This window comes from Narcine bancroftii, chromosome 3 (genome assembly GCF_036971445.1).
Source record: "Narcine bancroftii isolate sNarBan1 chromosome 3, sNarBan1.hap1, whole genome shotgun sequence".
Taxonomy (NCBI): Eukaryota; Metazoa; Chordata; class Chondrichthyes; order Torpediniformes; family Narcinidae; genus Narcine; species Narcine bancroftii.
Genome location: NC_091471.1, coordinates 330,053,878 through 330,072,598, shown reverse-complemented (window position 1 = coordinate 330,072,598; position 18,721 = coordinate 330,053,878). Strand labels below are relative to the sequence as shown.

At 44.5% G+C, this 18,721-nt stretch overlaps 2 protein-coding genes across 4 annotated transcripts in view; one reads left to right on the top strand and one right to left on the bottom strand.

Moving 5' to 3' along the window:
- LOC138759199 (ras-related protein rab7-like) overlaps positions 1-374 on the bottom strand; it is a 30,530-nt gene extending 30,156 nt beyond the window's left edge. The window contains exon 1 of the mRNA XM_069929261.1: positions 359-374. The gene's annotated coding sequence lies outside the window, so the exon portion shown is untranslated. The remainder of the gene's footprint in view (positions 1-358) is intronic.
- On the top strand, positions 34-18,505 carry cdk20 (cyclin dependent kinase 20). 3 transcript variants are annotated; one of them, XM_069929257.1, is made up of 8 exons: positions 35-168; positions 595-708; positions 3,298-3,486; positions 5,287-5,408; positions 5,580-5,642; positions 6,361-6,484; positions 7,768-7,923; positions 18,036-18,505. In XM_069929257.1, exons 1-8 carry the CDS (start codon positions 94-96, stop codon positions 18,219-18,221), a joined length of 1,029 nt encoding a protein of 342 aa, XP_069785358.1. In that variant the 5' UTR covers positions 35-93; the 3' UTR covers positions 18,222-18,505. The 3 variants fall into 3 exon arrangements, with proteins under 3 accessions (XP_069785359.1, XP_069785358.1, XP_069785360.1); XM_069929258.1 differs by lacking the exon at positions 7,768-7,923 and having other exon boundaries at positions 34-168; XM_069929259.1 differs by lacking the exon at positions 3,298-3,486.
- Positions 18,506-18,721: the final 216 nt, after the last annotated feature.

Genomic DNA, 18,721 nt, shown 5'->3' with positions numbered 1-18,721 from the left:
GCGGGAGCCCCGCGCCGCCGCCGTCACGACCGGCCGCCGTTGCCATGACTCCGCGCGGCCTGGCGCCTCGGCCTCGGGCTGGTTGGAGGGAGGATGGAGCGCTACAGCGTCCTGGGCCGGGTTGGGGAGGGAGCGCATGGCATCGTATTCAAGGGCAGGCACGTCGAGGTGAGGGGCGGCTGCGCTTCTTCTCCTCTCCCTCACAGCGAGACGCTCCCTCACCCTCACAGTGAGATGGTCCCTCACCCTTCTCCCTCACAGTGAGACGCTCCTTACCTCCCTCATTGAGATGCTCCCTCACCCCTCTCCCTCATAATGCTCCCTCACCCCTCTCCTTCAAAGTGAGATGCACCCTCACCCCTCTCCCTCACAGTGAGATGCTCCCTCACAATGAGATGCTCCCTCACGTTGAAATGCTCTCTCGCTGCTCCTTCTTCCACTGTGCCGCTTCCTTGCTGCTGAGGTGTCAGCCTTGACCTAGGTCTCTACATCCTGCTTTCTTGGAGACGAGAGTGACCACATTGGCTAAGCTGGGTGCAGAGGTTCCCCTCTGACCTCCAGGACTGAGTCCATTTTTTTTCTTTTGCCCTCTAGACAGGAGAGACTGTGGCCCTGAAGAAAGTGGCCCTGCGTAAGTTGGAGGATGGCATTCCTAACCAGGCACTGAGGGAGATCAAGGCAGTGCAGGAGATTGAAGACAATCAGTATGTGAGTGAATTTCTCAAAGCCACCCTCTTTGCTGACAGAACAGTCAACAGCTTGATTTAAATTTGACATACAGCATGGTTTCAAGCCATTTTAGTCCACAAGCTCATGCCACCCAATTACATTCAATTAACCTACAACCCCCCAGTATGTTTAGAACAGTTAGAGGAACCAGAGCCCCTGGGGAAAAGGTACAAACTCCTTACAGACAGTGATGAATTCGAACCCTGGTCCGATCGCTGGCACCGTGAAGGTGTTGCATTAACTGCTACCCCAACCCAATAATACTTCTTGTTACCCACTATTTACAGGTTCAAATTATCACTGTCTAGTACACACTCAAGCCCCAGTGACACCCATTGGTCCCAGAAATCATCGATTGTACACATGGATACCATGTGCTCCTTCCGGAGGTGTACCATCCACATGAGGAGAACTTACAAACTCCTTCTTAGACAGTGGCGGATTCGAACCCAGGTTGCTAGTGCTACCATTGCATTGAGCTAACCGCTTCACAAATTATGGATACTTTTTATCAATAAATTTAATGAGAATTAATTTTTTTTTTGAATCTCAAATTTCGTGAATTCTCGAAGAATGGGTTTCCATAACTTGATTCTAAAAATAATGAATGTTGCCAAATTATGAGAGGGAACAAAAGGATGGATGGTCAGAATGGTTTAAAAAAAATCACGTGCATTTAAAGTGGTAAGTTTAAAGGAGATGTGCGGCATTGATACGTTTACAGAGATTGGTGGGTCCCTGGAATAGGCTGCCTGGAATTATGATGGAAGCAGACACATTAGTCGTATTTAATATGCTCCTGGCCAGCTGCACCACAATGTGGAATGGCTGCTGTAGAGCAGGGGTGTCAAACTCAAATTCACAGAGGGCCAAAATTAAAAACTTGGATTAAGTCGAGGGCCGAACTAAATATTTATTGAAAATTTTCAACATCTGCATGTTTTCTCTTCTTTCAACATATGTAATGTTAAACTTTAGGATATAACTTTAGGAGGATAATGTTACAGGTCAGGAGTAGGTAGCTCAAGTTCACCCTTTGCTTGACCTGAGGGAAACATATTTGGTCCCTGTGGAAATGTAGTCAGCATTCACAGGCTGTGTCCATTTTGGCCTGCATCAGGACTCAGCATTTCCTGCTCACTCCTCAGGCTCTAGGCCTCTATTCACCCTCGATCCACCATCCCTCTACCTGACCAGTCCTTTACCCAACCTCTACTCACCCCTCACACCACTCGCTCTGCCTCTACCCACCCCATCCTATACATGCCCCTCTACTGCCTCTCCCCTCAACCTGTTCCTCCCTCCACCCGTCTCTCACCCTCTAATCACCCCTCCCCTACTCATCCTGCCCCTCCCCTTTTACCTCTTCCCTATCCACCCCTCCTTCTACTCATCCCTCCCTCTAACTGCCCCTCGCACCACCATAGCTTCCCCTGCCCATTACTCCTCACCTACACCCTCTGCCCACCCCTGCTTGCCCACCCCTGCTTACCCACTCACTCAGGCCCAGCGCGCTGCCGATCAGCCTTTGCGGACAGCCACCATCTCTCTCTTCACGTGCAGGGCTGAACCAGCCGTCCTTGGGGTCTGCGCGGGTGCAAGCGCTGAAGGCCGTGGTGACCGGGAGAAGTGCGCTTGCGCTGTGGAAGGGCCGTCCGGTGCCAGTCGCGCGGGGTTCGCGCTGCCCGGGGGCCATGCGCAGCCTGCCATGCCCGTCGCGCCGACAGGAAATCACAGGCGCTCGCCCATCCGCCGCACCGCTCGACAGGTGGGAGAAGTGACTGGTTGTGCGGGGAGCCTTCCAACTGGCTTGCCGGCTGATGACCTCGACAGCCTTCTCGTGTTACAATTTCTCGTGTTACAATGGGGAAGGATGTGCAATGAAGGGGGAGGATGGTGGGGGTGACATGACCAAAAAACAGCATCGGCTCTCGCTGCAGGGCGGGCCACCTCTAATACATTTTTGAAATGATCTTGCGGGCCAAATATAATTATATCGCGGGCCAGAGTTTGACATGTGTGCTGTAGAGCATTGGATTGGAGATAAATCTACAGGACCAAAAGAGTGGCAGAGAGGATCTCTGGGGTTTCCCTCCCCCTCCAACAGGATCATTGTCTGAAGAGGGCATGCAAAATCCTACCACCCCACACAGCATCTTCCAGCTGCTCCCGTCGAGGAAGAGATCCAGGAGGATCAGAGCCAGCACCACTAGGCTGAGGAACAGCTTCTTCTCACAGGCAGTGAGAACGCTGAATGACTGATGAAACCCTCTGAGAATCTACATTTTTTTTCTATATGTGCTCACATGTTTTACACGGAGGACTGAAGGAATGCTGTTCCATCCAATTGTGTTTATACAATTGAATGACAATAATAAATTTTAACCTGGTAGACGTTAAACTGCAGAGAATTGAATGGAGGCATGTGGAAGCAGAAGAGATTGAGTTGAATTTGGCATCCTGTTCAGTGTAGACCTGGTGGGCTGTTCACGTGTTGTGTTGCTTAATGTTCAATGAATGGAGTGTGCGAGCGTCTCTCACCACCTTTGGGCTTCTGTTCCCCTCCAGGTGGTGAAGCTGAAGGACGTCTTCCCCCATGGCACAGGATTTGTGTTGGTCTTTGAGTACATGTTCTCTGACCTCTCCGAGGTGATCCGTCACTCCGATCGGCCCCTGACCGAGTCGCAGGTCAAGGGTTACATGATGATGCTGCTGAAAGGCGTGGCCTTCTGTCACGAGAATTCCATCATGCACCGGGTGAGAGACTCTCCAGCTATTCAGCAGAGTGGTGGCATGTGCTTCTTCCCATCAGTGGTGGGGTGGGACTGCTGGCCATCGCTGGGGTTAACATTCCCTCATCCCTCCCAGAACCATAGAACACTACAGCACAGAAAACAGGCCCTTCTAGTCTGTGCCAAATGATTATTCTGCCTAGTTCCACTGACCTGCACTCAGTCCATAGCCCTCCATACCCCTTCCATCCATGTACCTGTCCAAATTTTTCTTCAATGTTAAAATTCACCACTTCAGCTGGCAGCTCGTTCCACACTCCCACCACTTTCTGTGTGAAGACATTCCCCATAATGTTCCCCTTAAACATTTCCCCTTTCACTCTTAACTCATGTCCTCTGGTTAGTGACTCACCTTCCCTCAGTTGGAAAAGCCTACTTGAATTTACTTTATCTATACTCCTCGTAATTTTCCACATTTAACTCCAGGGAATAAAATACTAACCTGCTTAATCTTTCCCCGTAATCTGCTCCTGAAGCCCCAGCAACACCCGCACTCTTTCAATCTTATTAATATCTTTCCCATTTAAAATAAAAAAAACAAGGAGGTCCGAACACTCCAGCCCACTCTGGGGGTCCCCTTGATGCTGCCCCGGAGTTAGGTCCCCTGACAGTGTGCGACAAGTTATTGCTGGGTCTTGGCAGAGTGGGCTATTGTTGGCCACAACATCCTCCAAGCTGTTGGCAAATGAAAACATGGCACAATGATGCACATAGCAGTGCTGGGGGAGGGCCAAGAGAGTGCAGGAGACAGTACCAGAAGAGTGCATTCCACAGGAGGATCAGCACCAGGGATCACCATAACACTGGAGGGGCAGCACCTGCGGAACACCATACCAGGGCAGCACCAGTGCCAGGGGTTACTAGACTTTGTGGGGGGCAGTGGCAAGGAAGTGGCATACTGTGGGAGAGGCAATGCCAGAGGAGTGCACTACCACAAGAGGGTCTGCACCAGAGACCACCATAACACGGGAGGGGCAGTGCCAGGGAATGTAATTACCACAGGAAGGGTAGTGCAAGGGAATGTCATACCACAGGAGAGGGTAGTGCAAGGAAATGTTATACGATGGGAATGACAGTGCCAGGGAGTGACATACCGTGGGAGAGGCAGTGCCAGGAAATGTCATACCATCAGAGGGGCAGTGCCAGGGGAGTGTGCTGTATCATGTGAGAGGCAGTGCCAGGGAATGTCATTCCTTGGGGATAGCAGGGTCAGAGTGCCGTAACTTGGGAGGGGTAGTGCCAGGGAATGCCATACCACAGGATATCAGTGCCAGGGAGTGTAATACCATGGGAGGGGCAGTTCCAGAGTGTCATACCATAGGAGGGGCAGTGCCAGGCAAAAGTAGTGGGAGAGGATTGTACTCGAGAAGTGCATCGTTGACTATGTAAAGGGTGATGTACAAAAGATGGCACGCGGTTAGTGCAACGTCTTTACGGCACTAGTAATTGGGACCGGGTTTGAATCCCGCACTGTCTCTAAGGAGTTCATATGTTCTCCCCATGTCTGCGTGGGTTTTCTCCAGGGGCTCTGGTTTCCTCCCACCACTCGAAACATACTGGGGGTTGTAGGTTAATTGGATGTAAATTGGGCGGCACAGACTCATGGGACAAAATGACCTGTTACTGTGTTGTATGTCTAAATTTAACTTGCTTGTTGCTTCTAGAAGCAAAATGTTTTGAGGTTTGCAAGTATCCAGCACACATCATGCGTGATCTGCCTGCCGTTAGCATTGATTCACACAAATTTAAATCTGTTCCCTGGCAGGACCTGAAGCCCGCCAACTTGCTTATCAGCTCGACAGGACACCTGAAAATCGCTGATTTTGGCTTGGCCCGGGTGTTCTCCAATGAGGGTGGGAGGCTATACAGCCACCAAGTGGCCACCCGGTGAGTTTAACTAGCTTCTTGCCACTGAACTGCAGAAAGCACGGGAGATCTAGAAGGCCACCTCGACTGCCCCTTCTGTAGCCCCATCCCCTCACCTCTGCCACCACACCTCACTTTTCCTAAACCTTCATCCTTCTGCCCCATCATTGCATCAGTTTCTCTGCATTACAGGTGGTACAGAGCCCCAGAACTGTTGTATGGAGCTCGCAAATACGATGAAGGCGTGGACATTTGGTGAGTTACATATAGTTTATAATCGTTAAAACATTCCAAGGGTCAGACACACAGTGAAGCTCCCTCCACACCGTCCCATCACACAGTCCCAGGGGTCAGACACAGAGTGAAGTACCGTCCCATCATACATACCCGAGGTCAGACACAGAGTGAAGCTCCCTCCACACTGCCCCATCACATACTCCCAGGGTCAGATACAAAATGAAGCTTCCCCCGCACTGTTCATTCTTTTTCACCCATTGTCACCGCTCAGCTTGCCGAGTTCCTCCAGCAGATTGTGTTGTAATAGGCAGCTGGATTCCAGCCCCACTACCTCGGGATCGGTCTGTCTTGAGCTTTATCAGCATGAAGTACGTGAGATACAAACCAGATGACATGGGTTACAGGTGAAAGGGGAAAATTATAGGGGTAACTTCTTTACACAGAGATTGGTGGGAGTGTGGATCAAGCTGACAGCTGAAATGGTGAATGCAGGTTCAATTTTAACATTTAAGAAGAATTTGGACAGGTACATGGATGAAAGAGATATGGAGGGCTGTGGACTGGGTGCAGGACAGTGGGACTGGGCAGAAAGATGGTTCAGCACAGACTAGAATGTCCGAAGGGAACTGTTTATGTGATGTAATGTTCTATTGGGGGAGGTGGGCTTCATAGCTATCCTGATAACATGGGGATATTGAGCTGCTGGGTTAACCTTGACCTTTTGTGGTTCCTGCAGGGCTGTGGGCTGCATCTTCGGCGAGCTGCTGAACAATTCTCCGCTGTTCCCTGGGGAAAACGACATCGAGCAGCTGTGTTGTGTCCTGCGGGTGCTGGGAACTCCCAACGAGGAGATCTGGCCAGTAAGCCACCCACCATCACCTTTGGCCTGGTTCCCTCACTAGGAGGGAGGAGGCCATCCTGCTCCTTCGTGAACCTGTTAGCGAGAGACAGAAGTCGGCTGTTCAACCTCTCTTGAATTACACAAACAGCAAGAGGCCATTCAGCCCTTCTGGAGTCTGTTTCATGTGGATAGGAGAGGGCAATTCACCCCCTTTTAAGCCTCACACAGGGACAAGAGGAGGCCATTTAGCCCCTCTCCAGTCACAGGGGAAGAGAGTCCATAGAGTCTCTCTCTCTCGCCTCACACAGGGACTGGAGGCCATTCAGCCCCCAAGAGCTGGATAGGAGAGGCCATTCAGCTCCTTTCATTCCTGCCACACAGTGACAGGAAGAAGCCACTGCAGCCCCTCTTGAGCCTGTCCACACAGGAGTCCCTTCAGCCCTCCTTGAGTCTGTTTCACAGAGTGAGAGAGAGAAAACAGACAAATGGCTATTGATGACAACAGTTTGTGCGGAGCTCCCTTGATACCTTCTCTTGTACAGCCTCACCTGCGGCATGCACTCCCTAGACAGAGATGGGATGGTGCCCTGGCTTGTGGGATACCAGTCTCCAGGACTGATCTCCAGACAGTGCCCAACACCCCAGCCCCAGGTGGCACTCTATTGGGTTTCATGACTCCTCCCCTTCCCTCCCCAATATTCCTTTAATCTATCCAACCTTGTCTTAAATATATTTACTGAGGTCACCTTCAATGGGCAGCGAATTCCACAGATTCACCTTCTGTGAAAAGCAGTTCCTCCTCATCTCTGTCCTAAATATACTACCCTGAATCTTGAGGCGATGTCCTCTAGTTCTAGTCTCCCTAAATAATGGAAACAACTTACCTATCTCTATCTTATTTATAGGAATTAAGACACGAAAGTCCGCAGACAACATGGTTAAAGTGGAAAAAGAATGCTGGAGAAACTCAGCAGTTCAAACAGTGTAATTTATATGGCAAAGATAAAGTCACATAACCAACATTTTGGGTTTGAGCCCTTCATCAAGGTGTTTTCTATCTGATCTATGCCTTTCATAATTTTATACAATTCCATAAGATCCATTTTATTCTTCTAAATTCCAGTGAGTACAGACCCAGATGACTCAAACTCTCCTCATACGCTAACCCTATCATCTCTAGAATCAACCTGGTACATCTTTCCTTAAAAGACCAGAACTGCATGCCATACTGTGGATGACATCCCCTTGATGTCATGTCCATTCCTTTCCCTCATGGTGGCTTTTCCCCCTCTATCCCGGCAGGAAATCACGGAGCTCCCGGACTACAACAAGATCACCTTCAAGGAGAACCCGCCCATCCCTCTGGAACAGATTGTCCCTGACGCATCACCAGAGGCCGTGGACCTCCTCAAGCATTTCCTGGTTTACCCGTCCAAACAGCGTATCAGTGCTGCTGAGGTGAGTGAGGGCATTGGGGGCTTCTCCCACCGCCACATCAGAGCAGGAACAGGCTCATAGGCACTGAAACAGGCCTATCCCATCTACACCAGTCTTCTTTGTCCATTCATGTTGACCCCAGTTTCCTACATGTGGGATTCATTCTTCCATGCCTTTGCCAATTTTATTCTCCATCTATACTTCCCCTGAACTCCATAACTGTTGGTTCAGTCCATGCAAGAGTGGAAGAACAGAGATATACATGAATGATTTGGAAGAGGGGAGAGAGTGCAGTGTATCCAAGTTTGCTGATGACACTAACTTGATAGGAAAATCAAATTGTGCAGAGGATATGGACAGTTCCGCAGAGAGATATAGATAGGTTAAGTGAATGGGCAAGGGTCTGCAGATGTAGTACAATGTTGGTAAATGTGAGGTTATCCACTTTGGAAGGAAAAATGGAAAATCAGATTATTATTTAAAGGGCAAGTAATTGCAGCATCCTGTCGGGAAGAAGGACTTGGGAGTGCTTGTGCATGAATCGCAAAATATTGGTTTGTGGGTACAGCAGACTATCAAGAAGCCAAATGGAACGTTGGCCTTCATTGCTGGAGGGATTGAAGTTAGGAGCAGGGGCCGCATCCACAGTATGGCATGCAGTTCTGGTCTCTTAAGGAAGGAAGTACCAGGTTGATTCTAGAGATGATAGGGTTAGCCTATGAGGAGAGTTTGAGTCATCTGGGACTGTACTCACTGGAATTTAGAAGAATAAAAGGGATCTTATGGAATTGTATAAAATTATGAAAGGCATAGATCAGATAGAAAACACCTTGATGAAGGGCTCAAAGCCAAAACGCCTGCAAAGTGTTTCACAATGAGTGCAACCGAGTCAAAGAGGGCGCATAAAATCAGGGAACCGGTGCGGACTCGAAAGGCCAACATGGCCTGTTTCCGCTCCGTAAATGGTTATATGGTTGTCGGTGAACTACTCTTTGCAGACGATGCCGCTTTAGTTGCCCATTCAGAGCCAGCTCTTCAGCGCTTCACGTCCTGTTTTGCGGAAACTGCCAAAATGTTTGGCCTGGAAGTCAGCCTGAAGAAAACTGAGGTCCTCCATCAGCCAGCTCCCCACCATGACTACCAGCCTCCCCCCCCACATCTCCATCGGGCACACAGAACACAAAACGATCAACCAGTTTACCTATCTCGGCTGTACCATTTCATCAGATGCAAGGATCGACAACGAGATAGACAACAGACTCGCCAAGGCAAATAGCGCCTTTGGAAGACTACACAAAAGAGTCTGGAAAAACAACCAACTGAAAAACCTCACAAAGATAAGCGAATAGAGAGCCGTTGTCATACCCACACTCCTGTTCGGCTCCAAATCATGGGTCCTCTACCGGCATCACCTACGGCTCCTAGAACGCTTCCACCAGCGTTTTCTCCGCTCCATCCTCAACATTCATTGGAGCGACTTCATCCCTAGCATTGAAGTACTCGAGATGGCAGAGGCCGACAGCATCGAATCCACGCTGTTGAAGATCCAACTGCGCTGGGTGGGTCACGTCTCCAGAATGGAGGATCATCGCCTTTCCAATATCGTGTTCTATGGCGAGCTCTCCACTGGCCATCGTGTCAGAGGTGCACCAAAGAAGAGGAACAAGGACTGTCTAAAGAAATCTCTTGGTGCCTGCCACATTGACCACCGCCAGTGGGCTGATATCGCCTCAAACCGTGCATCTTGGCGCCTCACAGTTCGGCGGGCAGCAACCTCCTTTGAAGAAGACCGCAGAGCCCACCTCACTGACAAAAGACAAAGGAGGAAAAACCCACCACCCAACCCCAACCAACCAATTTTCCCTTGCAACCACTGCAACCTTGCCTGCCTGTCCCGCATCAGACTTGTCAGTCACCAACGAGCCTGCAGCAGACGTGGACATACCCCTCCATAAATCTTCATCCGTGAAGCCAAGCCAAAGAAGAAAAGAAGATATATGGTTGGTTATGTGACTTTATCTTTGCCATATAAAGTACACTGTTTGAACTGCTGAGTTTCTCCAGCATTCTTTTTCCACTTTAACCAGGTTGTCTGCGAACTTTTGTGTTTTAATTCCTATAAATAAGATAGAGATAGGTAAGTTGTTTCCATTATTTAGGGAGTCTAGAACTAGAGGACATAGCCTCAAGATTCAGGGTAGTATATTTAGGACAGAGATGAGGATGAACTGCTTTTCCCAAATGGTGGTGAATCTGTGGAATTCACTGCTCATTGAAGCAGTGGAGGTGGGAGGAGTCACGTGATGGAGTAGTGGCCAGTCGGGGAACTCCAGCCCTCTCCGGAAAAGTTTTAAAAAAACACAGAAAACACAAAGGCACAAACACAAAAATTAAAATAAAGTGAAAGTAAAGATGGGAAGAAAATGGCAGCGAAGAAAGAAAAGTCGAAAGCAACGGGAAGAAGAGAAGAAGAAAAGACATCGGAAAAAGAAGGTGAAGGCCTTACCTGTCCGAGGAGACCCGCTGTGGAGAGAGAAGCCCACTCCCTCAGGTCAGTCGAAGTCCCGAGCTCGGGACTACAAAAATGGCTCGCGGAGCCAAGCAAAAGTGCGCAACCGCGCATGCGCGACTCCTCGCAAGACAAAAAAAACACTGACGGGAGGGGGGACTAGCAGAGGAGTCGATCTCCACAGCTGAGAATGACAGCCACAGCACAGCAGCAAGAAGAGAACATAGAAAACAACGAGAACAAGAAAGAAGAGAGTAAAAAGAAATCAAGGAAACAACAGATGACCAACCCAGAGGAAGAAGAAGAAGAAGAACACAGAGAAATGGAAGAAGAAGGGAAAGGCAAGACAATGGATATATATTTTTTTAAAGAATATATGGAATCAGTAAAAGAATGGCAATCACAAGAATTTAGTGAAATAAAAAGAAGAATTAAAAGTACAGAAGAAAAAATGAATAGATTAGAGATGGTCATGTCAGATATAGGAAAAAGAATGGACAAGGTGGAAGAACGAGAAACAGCTGTAGAATTGGAAGTAGAGGACTTAAAAGAGAAATTAGAAGAAGCTAATAAAAAAGTTAAAGAGACACAAGAGCTGTTAGCTCAGAAGATAGATATAATGGAAAATTATAATAGAAGAAATAATATAAAGATAGTGGGCCTTAAGGAAGATGAAGAAGGCAAGAATATGAGAGAATTTATAAAAGATTGGATCCCCAGGGTCCTAGGAAGACCAGAATTACAGGAAGAAATGGAAATAGAAAGGGCACATAGAACATTAGCCCCTAAACCACAGCCACAACAAAAACCAAGATCCATTTTAGTAAAATTCCTAAGATATACAACGAGAGAAAATATATTGGAGAAAGCAATGAAGAAAATAAGAGAAGACAAAAAACCACTGGAATACAAAGGTCAAAAAAAATTTTTCTATCCAGACATAAGTTTTGAACTCCTGAAGAAGAGGAAGGAGTTTAATACAGCAAAAACGATCTTATGGAAAAAAGGATATAAATTTATGTTAAAGTACCCAGCGGTACTTAAAATAGTTATTCCAGGGCAGCAAAACAGACTATTCTCGGATCCAGAGGAAGCAAGGAAATTTGCAGAACAACTAAAAGACAGACAGAGAGATGAAGACATGTAACGAGAGCAAAAATGACCACGAACTATATGTATGTGTGTAGATGGGTATATGTGTGTATATGTATATATGTGTGTACATGAGTGTATGCGTATTTAAAGGAAAATATATAGAGTATAGATAAGAATGAATAAGGGAAAGAAAGAGAAGAGAGGAAGTAAGGAGGGAATTAAGAGAGTGACCTTTGTTGTATATGAAAATTGGAATCTTTTCTGGGGGGGCTGGGTGGGGAGGAGTTACGGTCACTGCAAAATCAGATGACGCTTGCGAGTGAATTCGCAAGTCCAAATGGAGAGGGGAGATGTGGTTGCCCGACAAGGGATAAAGGGCAGCTCAGGAAGGGGAGGGGAGAATGGGGTTAAAGAAATTTTAGATAGGAGAATAAGGGAAATGTTTGATGTTTTAGAAATGTAGTCTTATAAAGTGTTCAAAACAAGAAAGCAGAAATGGATAAGAAGGAAAGGTGATGATGAGGAAACGGAAAGGAAAGATAAACAAAGTATGAAATGGTGAAATGTCAGATATATTCAGAGTTTTGAAATTTACTCAATGTATATTCACCTAACGAAGAAGATCAAAAATTTATGCAAGATATTTTTTTGAAGATAGCAGACATGCAAGGGAACATACTAATAGGAGGGGATTTCAACCTTAATTTGGATTCAAACATGGATAAAACTGGGAAAAAAATTAACAGAAAGAACAAAGTAACCAAATTTATAATAAAATCAATGCAAGAAATGCAACTTTTGGATATATGGAGGAAACAACACCCAAAGGAAAAGGAATATTCATATTATTCTGGTAGACATAAAACATACTCAAGAATAGACCTATTTCTGTTATCAGCTCGCATGCAAGACAGAGTTAGAAAAACAGAATATAAAGCTAGACTATTATCGGACCACTCACCCCTGTTACTGACAATAGAGTTAGAGGACGTCCCACCAAGAATGTATAGATGGAGATTAAACTCCATGCTACTTAAAAGGCAGGATTTTAGAGAATTCATTGAGCGACAAATTAAAATGTGCTTTGAAATAAATACGGAATCAGTGAAAGATAAGTTTATACTATGGGACGCAATGAAAGCGTTCATCAGATGGCAAATAATAAGCTATGTAACCAAGATGAAGAAGGACTACAATCAGGAAACAGAGCAGTTGGAAAGGGAATTAGCAAATATAGAAAAAGAATTAGCAATGAAGGAAGACACAACTAAAAGAAGAGAATTGGCAGATAAAAAAATAAAATATGAAACACTACAAACATATAAGGTGGAGAAGAACATAATGAAGACAAAACAGAAATATTATGAACTAGGAGAAAAAACGCATAAAATTCTAGCATGGCAGCTTAAGACAGAACAAACTAAGAGAATGGTATTGGCATCAAGGAAAAAAGACAAACAAATCACATATAATCCAACGGAGATTAATGAAAACTTCAGAGAATTCTACGAACAATTATACCAAACTGAAAACGAAGGGAAAGAAGACAAAATAGATGAATTTTTAACTAAAATTGAACTACCGAAATTACAAATAGAGGAACAAAATAAATTAACAGAACCATTTGAAATAGTAGAAATACAAGAGATAATAAAAAAACTACCGAATAATAAAACACCAGGAGAGGATGGATTCCCAATAGAATTCTATAAAACATTTAAAGATTTATTAATTCCTCCCCTCCTGGAAGTAATCAACCAGATTGATAAAACATAAAGCTTACCAGATTCATGCAAAACAGCAATAATTACAGTAATACCAAAGACAGGGTAAGATCCACTCGCACCAGCGTCATATAGACCAATATCTTTACTTAACACAGATTATAAGATAATACCTAAACTATTGGCAAACAGATTAGCTGACTATGTACCAAAAATAGTAAATCTAGACCAAACTGGATTTATTAAAAAAAGACGAACAACAGACAATATTTGTAAATTTATTAACTTAATTCATGCAGTAGAAGGAAATAAAGCTCCAACAGTAGCGGTGGCTTTAGACGCAGAGAAGGCCTTTGACAGAGTAGAATGGAATTATTTATTCAAAGTACTACAAAAATTCAGTTTACCAGAGAAATATATTAATTGGATTAAAGCATTATATAAGGGGCCATTGGCGAAAGTGACAGTAAATGGATATATATCAAAACAATTTAAATTAAGCAGATCAACAAGGCAGGGATGCCCACTATCGCCCTTATTGTTCGCGTTAGCCATAGAACCACTAGCAGAACTGATAAGAACAGTAAATAATATAAAAGGGATAAAAATAAAAGACAAGGACTATAAAATCAGTTTATTTGCAGATGACGTTATAGTATACTTAACAGAACCAGAAATATCAATAAAAGAATTACATAAGAAATTGAAGGAATATGGAGAAGTGTCGGGATACAAGATTAACGCAAATAAAAGTGAAGCAATGCCAATGAATAATGCGGATTTCTCAAAATTTAAGAAAGAATCATCATTCAGATGGCAAATGCAAGCAATACGATACCTAGGTATACAAATAAATAAAAACCTCGGCCATCTATATAAACTCAGTTATTATCCACTAATGAAAAAATTACAGGACGACTTAGAGCATTGGAACGATTTACCACTAACACTAATAGGAAGGATAAGCTGTATTAAAATGAACATTTTCCCAAGGATACAATACCTATTTCAGGCATTGCCAATACCCTTGACGGAGAAATTCTTCAAGGAGTTAAAGAAAATAATAAGGAAATTTTTATGGAAAGGGGGGAAACCGAGGATAGCACTAGATAAATTAACAGAATGGTATAAACAAGGAGGCTTACAACTGCCAAACTTTAAAAATTATTATAGAGCCGCAAAATTAAGATACCTATCAGATTTTTATCAAACAAGGGAAAAGCCAGATTGGACTAGATTAGAACTAGATAAAATAGGGGAGAAGATACCCAAAAAATATTATATAAATGGGATGAAAAATTGGTACAACGTAGGAATTCTCCAGTATTACATCATCTGCTCAATATTTGGAAGAAGATTCATGTAGAAAGGAATAAAACAAACTACCAACTACCAAAACTAATACTGACGCAAAATCAGCTAATCCCTTTTACAATAGATAGCCTTTCCTTTAGAGAATGGGAGAAAAAAGGGATCAAAAGAATAGAAAATTGCTTTTCGGGAAATATATTATTATCCTTTGAACAAATAAAGGATAAATATAATATAACTCATGATACAGTGTTGGCATACTACCAACTGAAATCATACTTGAAGGACAAATTGGGAAGCAGTCTAAGGTTACCAGAGGGAAGTAATTTTCAATATGTGATTACAGACACAATGATAATCAAAAATTTATAACAAACATGTATATTAAACTACAAGAGAAGGAGAACGAGGAAACAAATAGTAAAACTAAACAAAAATGGGAACAAGATCTAAACATAAAGATAAAGAATGAAACATGGGAGAAGCTATGCTCAGGAACTATGAGAAATACAATAAATACGAGGTTACGTATGATACAATATAACTGGATACACAGGCTATATATTACACCTCAAAAGTTAAATAAATGGGAACCAACAGTATCTGACAGATGTTTTCGCTGTAAAAAGGAAATGGGAACAATAATTCATGCAATCTGGACATGTGAGAAAGTGAAAAAATTTTGGGAAGATCTAAAGCAGATATTAAATAAAATTACAAAAAGGAATATACCAAAAAACCCAGAGATCTTCCTTCTAAGTAACATAAAAAACAAAGAATTTGGACTTGATTTGGATGGTGCACAAAAAAAATTTGTTAGGATAGCCCTAGCTGTAGCAAAAAAATGTATTATGTCAGCCTGGAAATTAGAAGATAACTTGAGAATACAACAATGGTATATAGAAATGAATAAATGTATTCCATTAGAAAAAATAACGTATAATTTAAGAAATAATATTACAATATTTGAACAAATATGGGAGCCATACATGAAACACAATAGAGAAAACCTACCGGGGACATCTACCACCTAAAATGACAGAAGGAGAAGGGAATGAAAAGAATTGACTCAGTGGAAATTCTTGTTTGTTTTTATTGAGTGACAACATTGTTTGCCGGGTTTAATGTATCTTAGATTCTGAACTTTAAATGAATGGGAGGGGAGGTAGGGAGGGTGGGATGGAAAGAGGGAGGAGGGGGGGGAGAAAACGACACTATATATTTGAAAAGGAAAATGTATTTATCTTGATCAATGTGGTTTATAGTGTGAAAAAAAAAGAAGCAGTGGAGGTGACCTCAGTAAATATATTTAAGACACGGTTGGATAGATTAAGGGAATTAAGGGCTATGGGGAAAAGGCAGGTAGATGGAGATGAGCCAATCATCAGATCAGCCATGATCTTATTGAATGGTGGCGCAGGCTCGATGGGCCGATAGGCCTACTTCTGCTCCTGTTTCTTATGTTTTTATTACCTTGAGATTCAAATCCATAGATTTCTCAAGGTTTCTGTGCAAGTTGATAGGGTAGTTTAGAAGGGTTATGGTATGCTGGTCTTTATTGGAAGGGGATTGAGTTCAGAGTTCAAATTTATTGTCAGAGTACATACACGCCATCACATGCAACCCTGAGATTCTTTTTCCTGTGGGCCAGACAGAATTTTTACTTATCAGTAACTGTAATCTGTATTCAAGGAAAGTATAGGTATACAGTTCAAGAGTTGAGGTAATGTCTCAACTTTATAAAAATCTGGTGAGAACACACTTGTGTTCAGTTCTGGTCACCTCATTGCAAGAAGGATGTGGAAGCTGTGAAGAGGGTGCAGAGGAGATTTATCAGATGTTGCCAGAATTGGAAAATAAGACTTTTGAGGTAAGGTTAACAGAGCTGGGGCTTTTTGCTTTGGAGCGATGAAGGATGAGAGATGACTTAGAGGTCTACAAGATTATGAGAGGCATAAATAAGGAAGACAGCCAGCACCTTTTCCTGGGGTGAGAGTTGCAAACACCAGAGGGCATCTGTACAAAGTGAATGGAGGAAAGTTTATGAAAGACATCAGGGATACATATTTTAAACACAGTAGTGGGTGCCTGGAATTCATTGTCATTGGTGGAGGCTGGTACAATAGGGACATTTAAGAAACTCTAAGACAGACACATGGATGCAAGAAAAAGGGTTGTGGGTGTGAGGGAGGGTAGGGTTAAATTGTTGAGTAGGTTTATGTAAGTCAGGACAACATCATGGGCGATGGCCCTGCACTGTGCTGGAATGTTCTATGTAAGAGTGAGTTATTGCACTTTAAGAGACCAGTTGCAAGGGGAAAGTAGACAGTAAATGGCAGGGCCTGTAACAGCATCAACGTACAGAGGGATCTGGGGAACCTAAATTCCCCGCTTCCAGAAGGGAGCCACGCAAGTAGATGGGTGGTAAAGAAAGAACGGCATGCTTGCTTTCATTTGGCTCCATGACTGACAGAGAAAGGAGGTCTGGTTGCAGTTGGATAAGACTTTGGTTAGGCTGCCAAAAGACATAGAAGCAGAAATAGGCCATTCAGCCCATCGAGTCTGTCCCACCATTCAATCATGAGCTGATCCATTCTCCCACGCAGCTCCACTGCCTGACCTTCCCCCATAACCTTTGATGCCCTGGCTAATCAAAAACCTATCAATCTCTGCCTTAAATACACCCATGACCCGACCTCTACAATCACCTGTGGCAACAAATTTCACTGATTCTCCACCCTCTGACTGAAGGAATTCTTCTGCATCTCTGTTCTAACTGGTGTCCTTCAATCCTGAAATTGTGCCACCTTGTCTTAGACTTTCCCACTGTGGGAAACATCTACTTTGTCCTTGCCTTTAACGTTCAAAATGTTTCAATTAAATCCCTCATTCTCCTAAATTCAATCAAGGGCAAAAGCTGTCAAACTCCTCGTGTGGTAACTCCTTCATTCCCAGGTGAACCTACTCTGAACCCTCTCCAAAGACAGCACATCCTTTCTTAAATGAGGAGACCAAAACCCACATATACTCCCAAGTGAGGTGTCACCAGTGCCTTATAAAACCTCAACATCACACCCTTGATCTTATATTCTATTCCTCTTGAAATGAATGCCTGCATTGCATTTTCCTTCTTCACTACCAACACAACATGCAAGTTTACCTTCAGCCCATCCTGCATGAGGGCTCCAGGTCCTTTTGCATCTGGGTATTTTCAATTTTTTACTCATTAAGAAAATAGCCTGCCCATTTATTCTATCAAAGTGCATGTCTGTACACTTTCCAACATTGTATTTCATTTGCCACTCCTCTGCCCATTCTCCTAATCTGTCAAAGTCTAGCAGCCTCCATGTTTCCTCGACGTACCTTCGTATCATCTACCCCATCTCACAGACTCAGCAATTGCCCTCCACTCAGTTCATGGCTGCTTCCCCCCTTCCCCCCTGCCCGAAGTGGGATGACCAGTATTCACTGGTGTGCTCTCCCCCCTCCCACAGGCCCTCCTTCACCCGTACTTCTTCAAGGAGCCGCTGCCCGCCCACCACTCCGAACTGCCGATGCCCCAGCGGGGAGCAAGCAAGACCCAACGGCCACAGCACCAGCACGAGTTCCGCATCGACCGGCCCATCAAGGAGTCAGTCATCGACCCAGAGCTCGTCGCCCCACATGCCAGGGTGTGGTGAGGGGAAAGGAGGGATCTGGGAATGAGGAATCAGGCCTGCACCCCTGTCCTCAGCTCCCAGGAGCATGCAGGAGGGCTCTCTGCGACACTAGGAGGCTTTGCACCAGAGAGACTGTACACACCAGTTGTATAATTCAGTAATCCCCCCCGCCACCCCTTTATCTTGCACCTATGGGGATTGGTAGATGCTGGATAAGTAAATTTGCCAGTTGCTTGAGATTGCGTGTGGTGTGGATTGGCGAACTGACTGCTAGGGGCACCAATATTAAACTTTGGTATTTTCTACCTGTTTACGCAATTTTTTTTTGCCAGTGGCTTGAGGCTGTTGATTGCTTAACTTTTGTAAAACAGGGATTTTACTGTACAAACAAGGGTTGCTACTTCCCTTCATCTGAGGTACTCCCTTTGGATTGAGAAAGACAAATCATTTGGAGCAAGAGGAGGCCACCTGGCCCCTCCAAACATCCCCTGCCATTCAGTGAAATCATGGCTGGTGTGCTG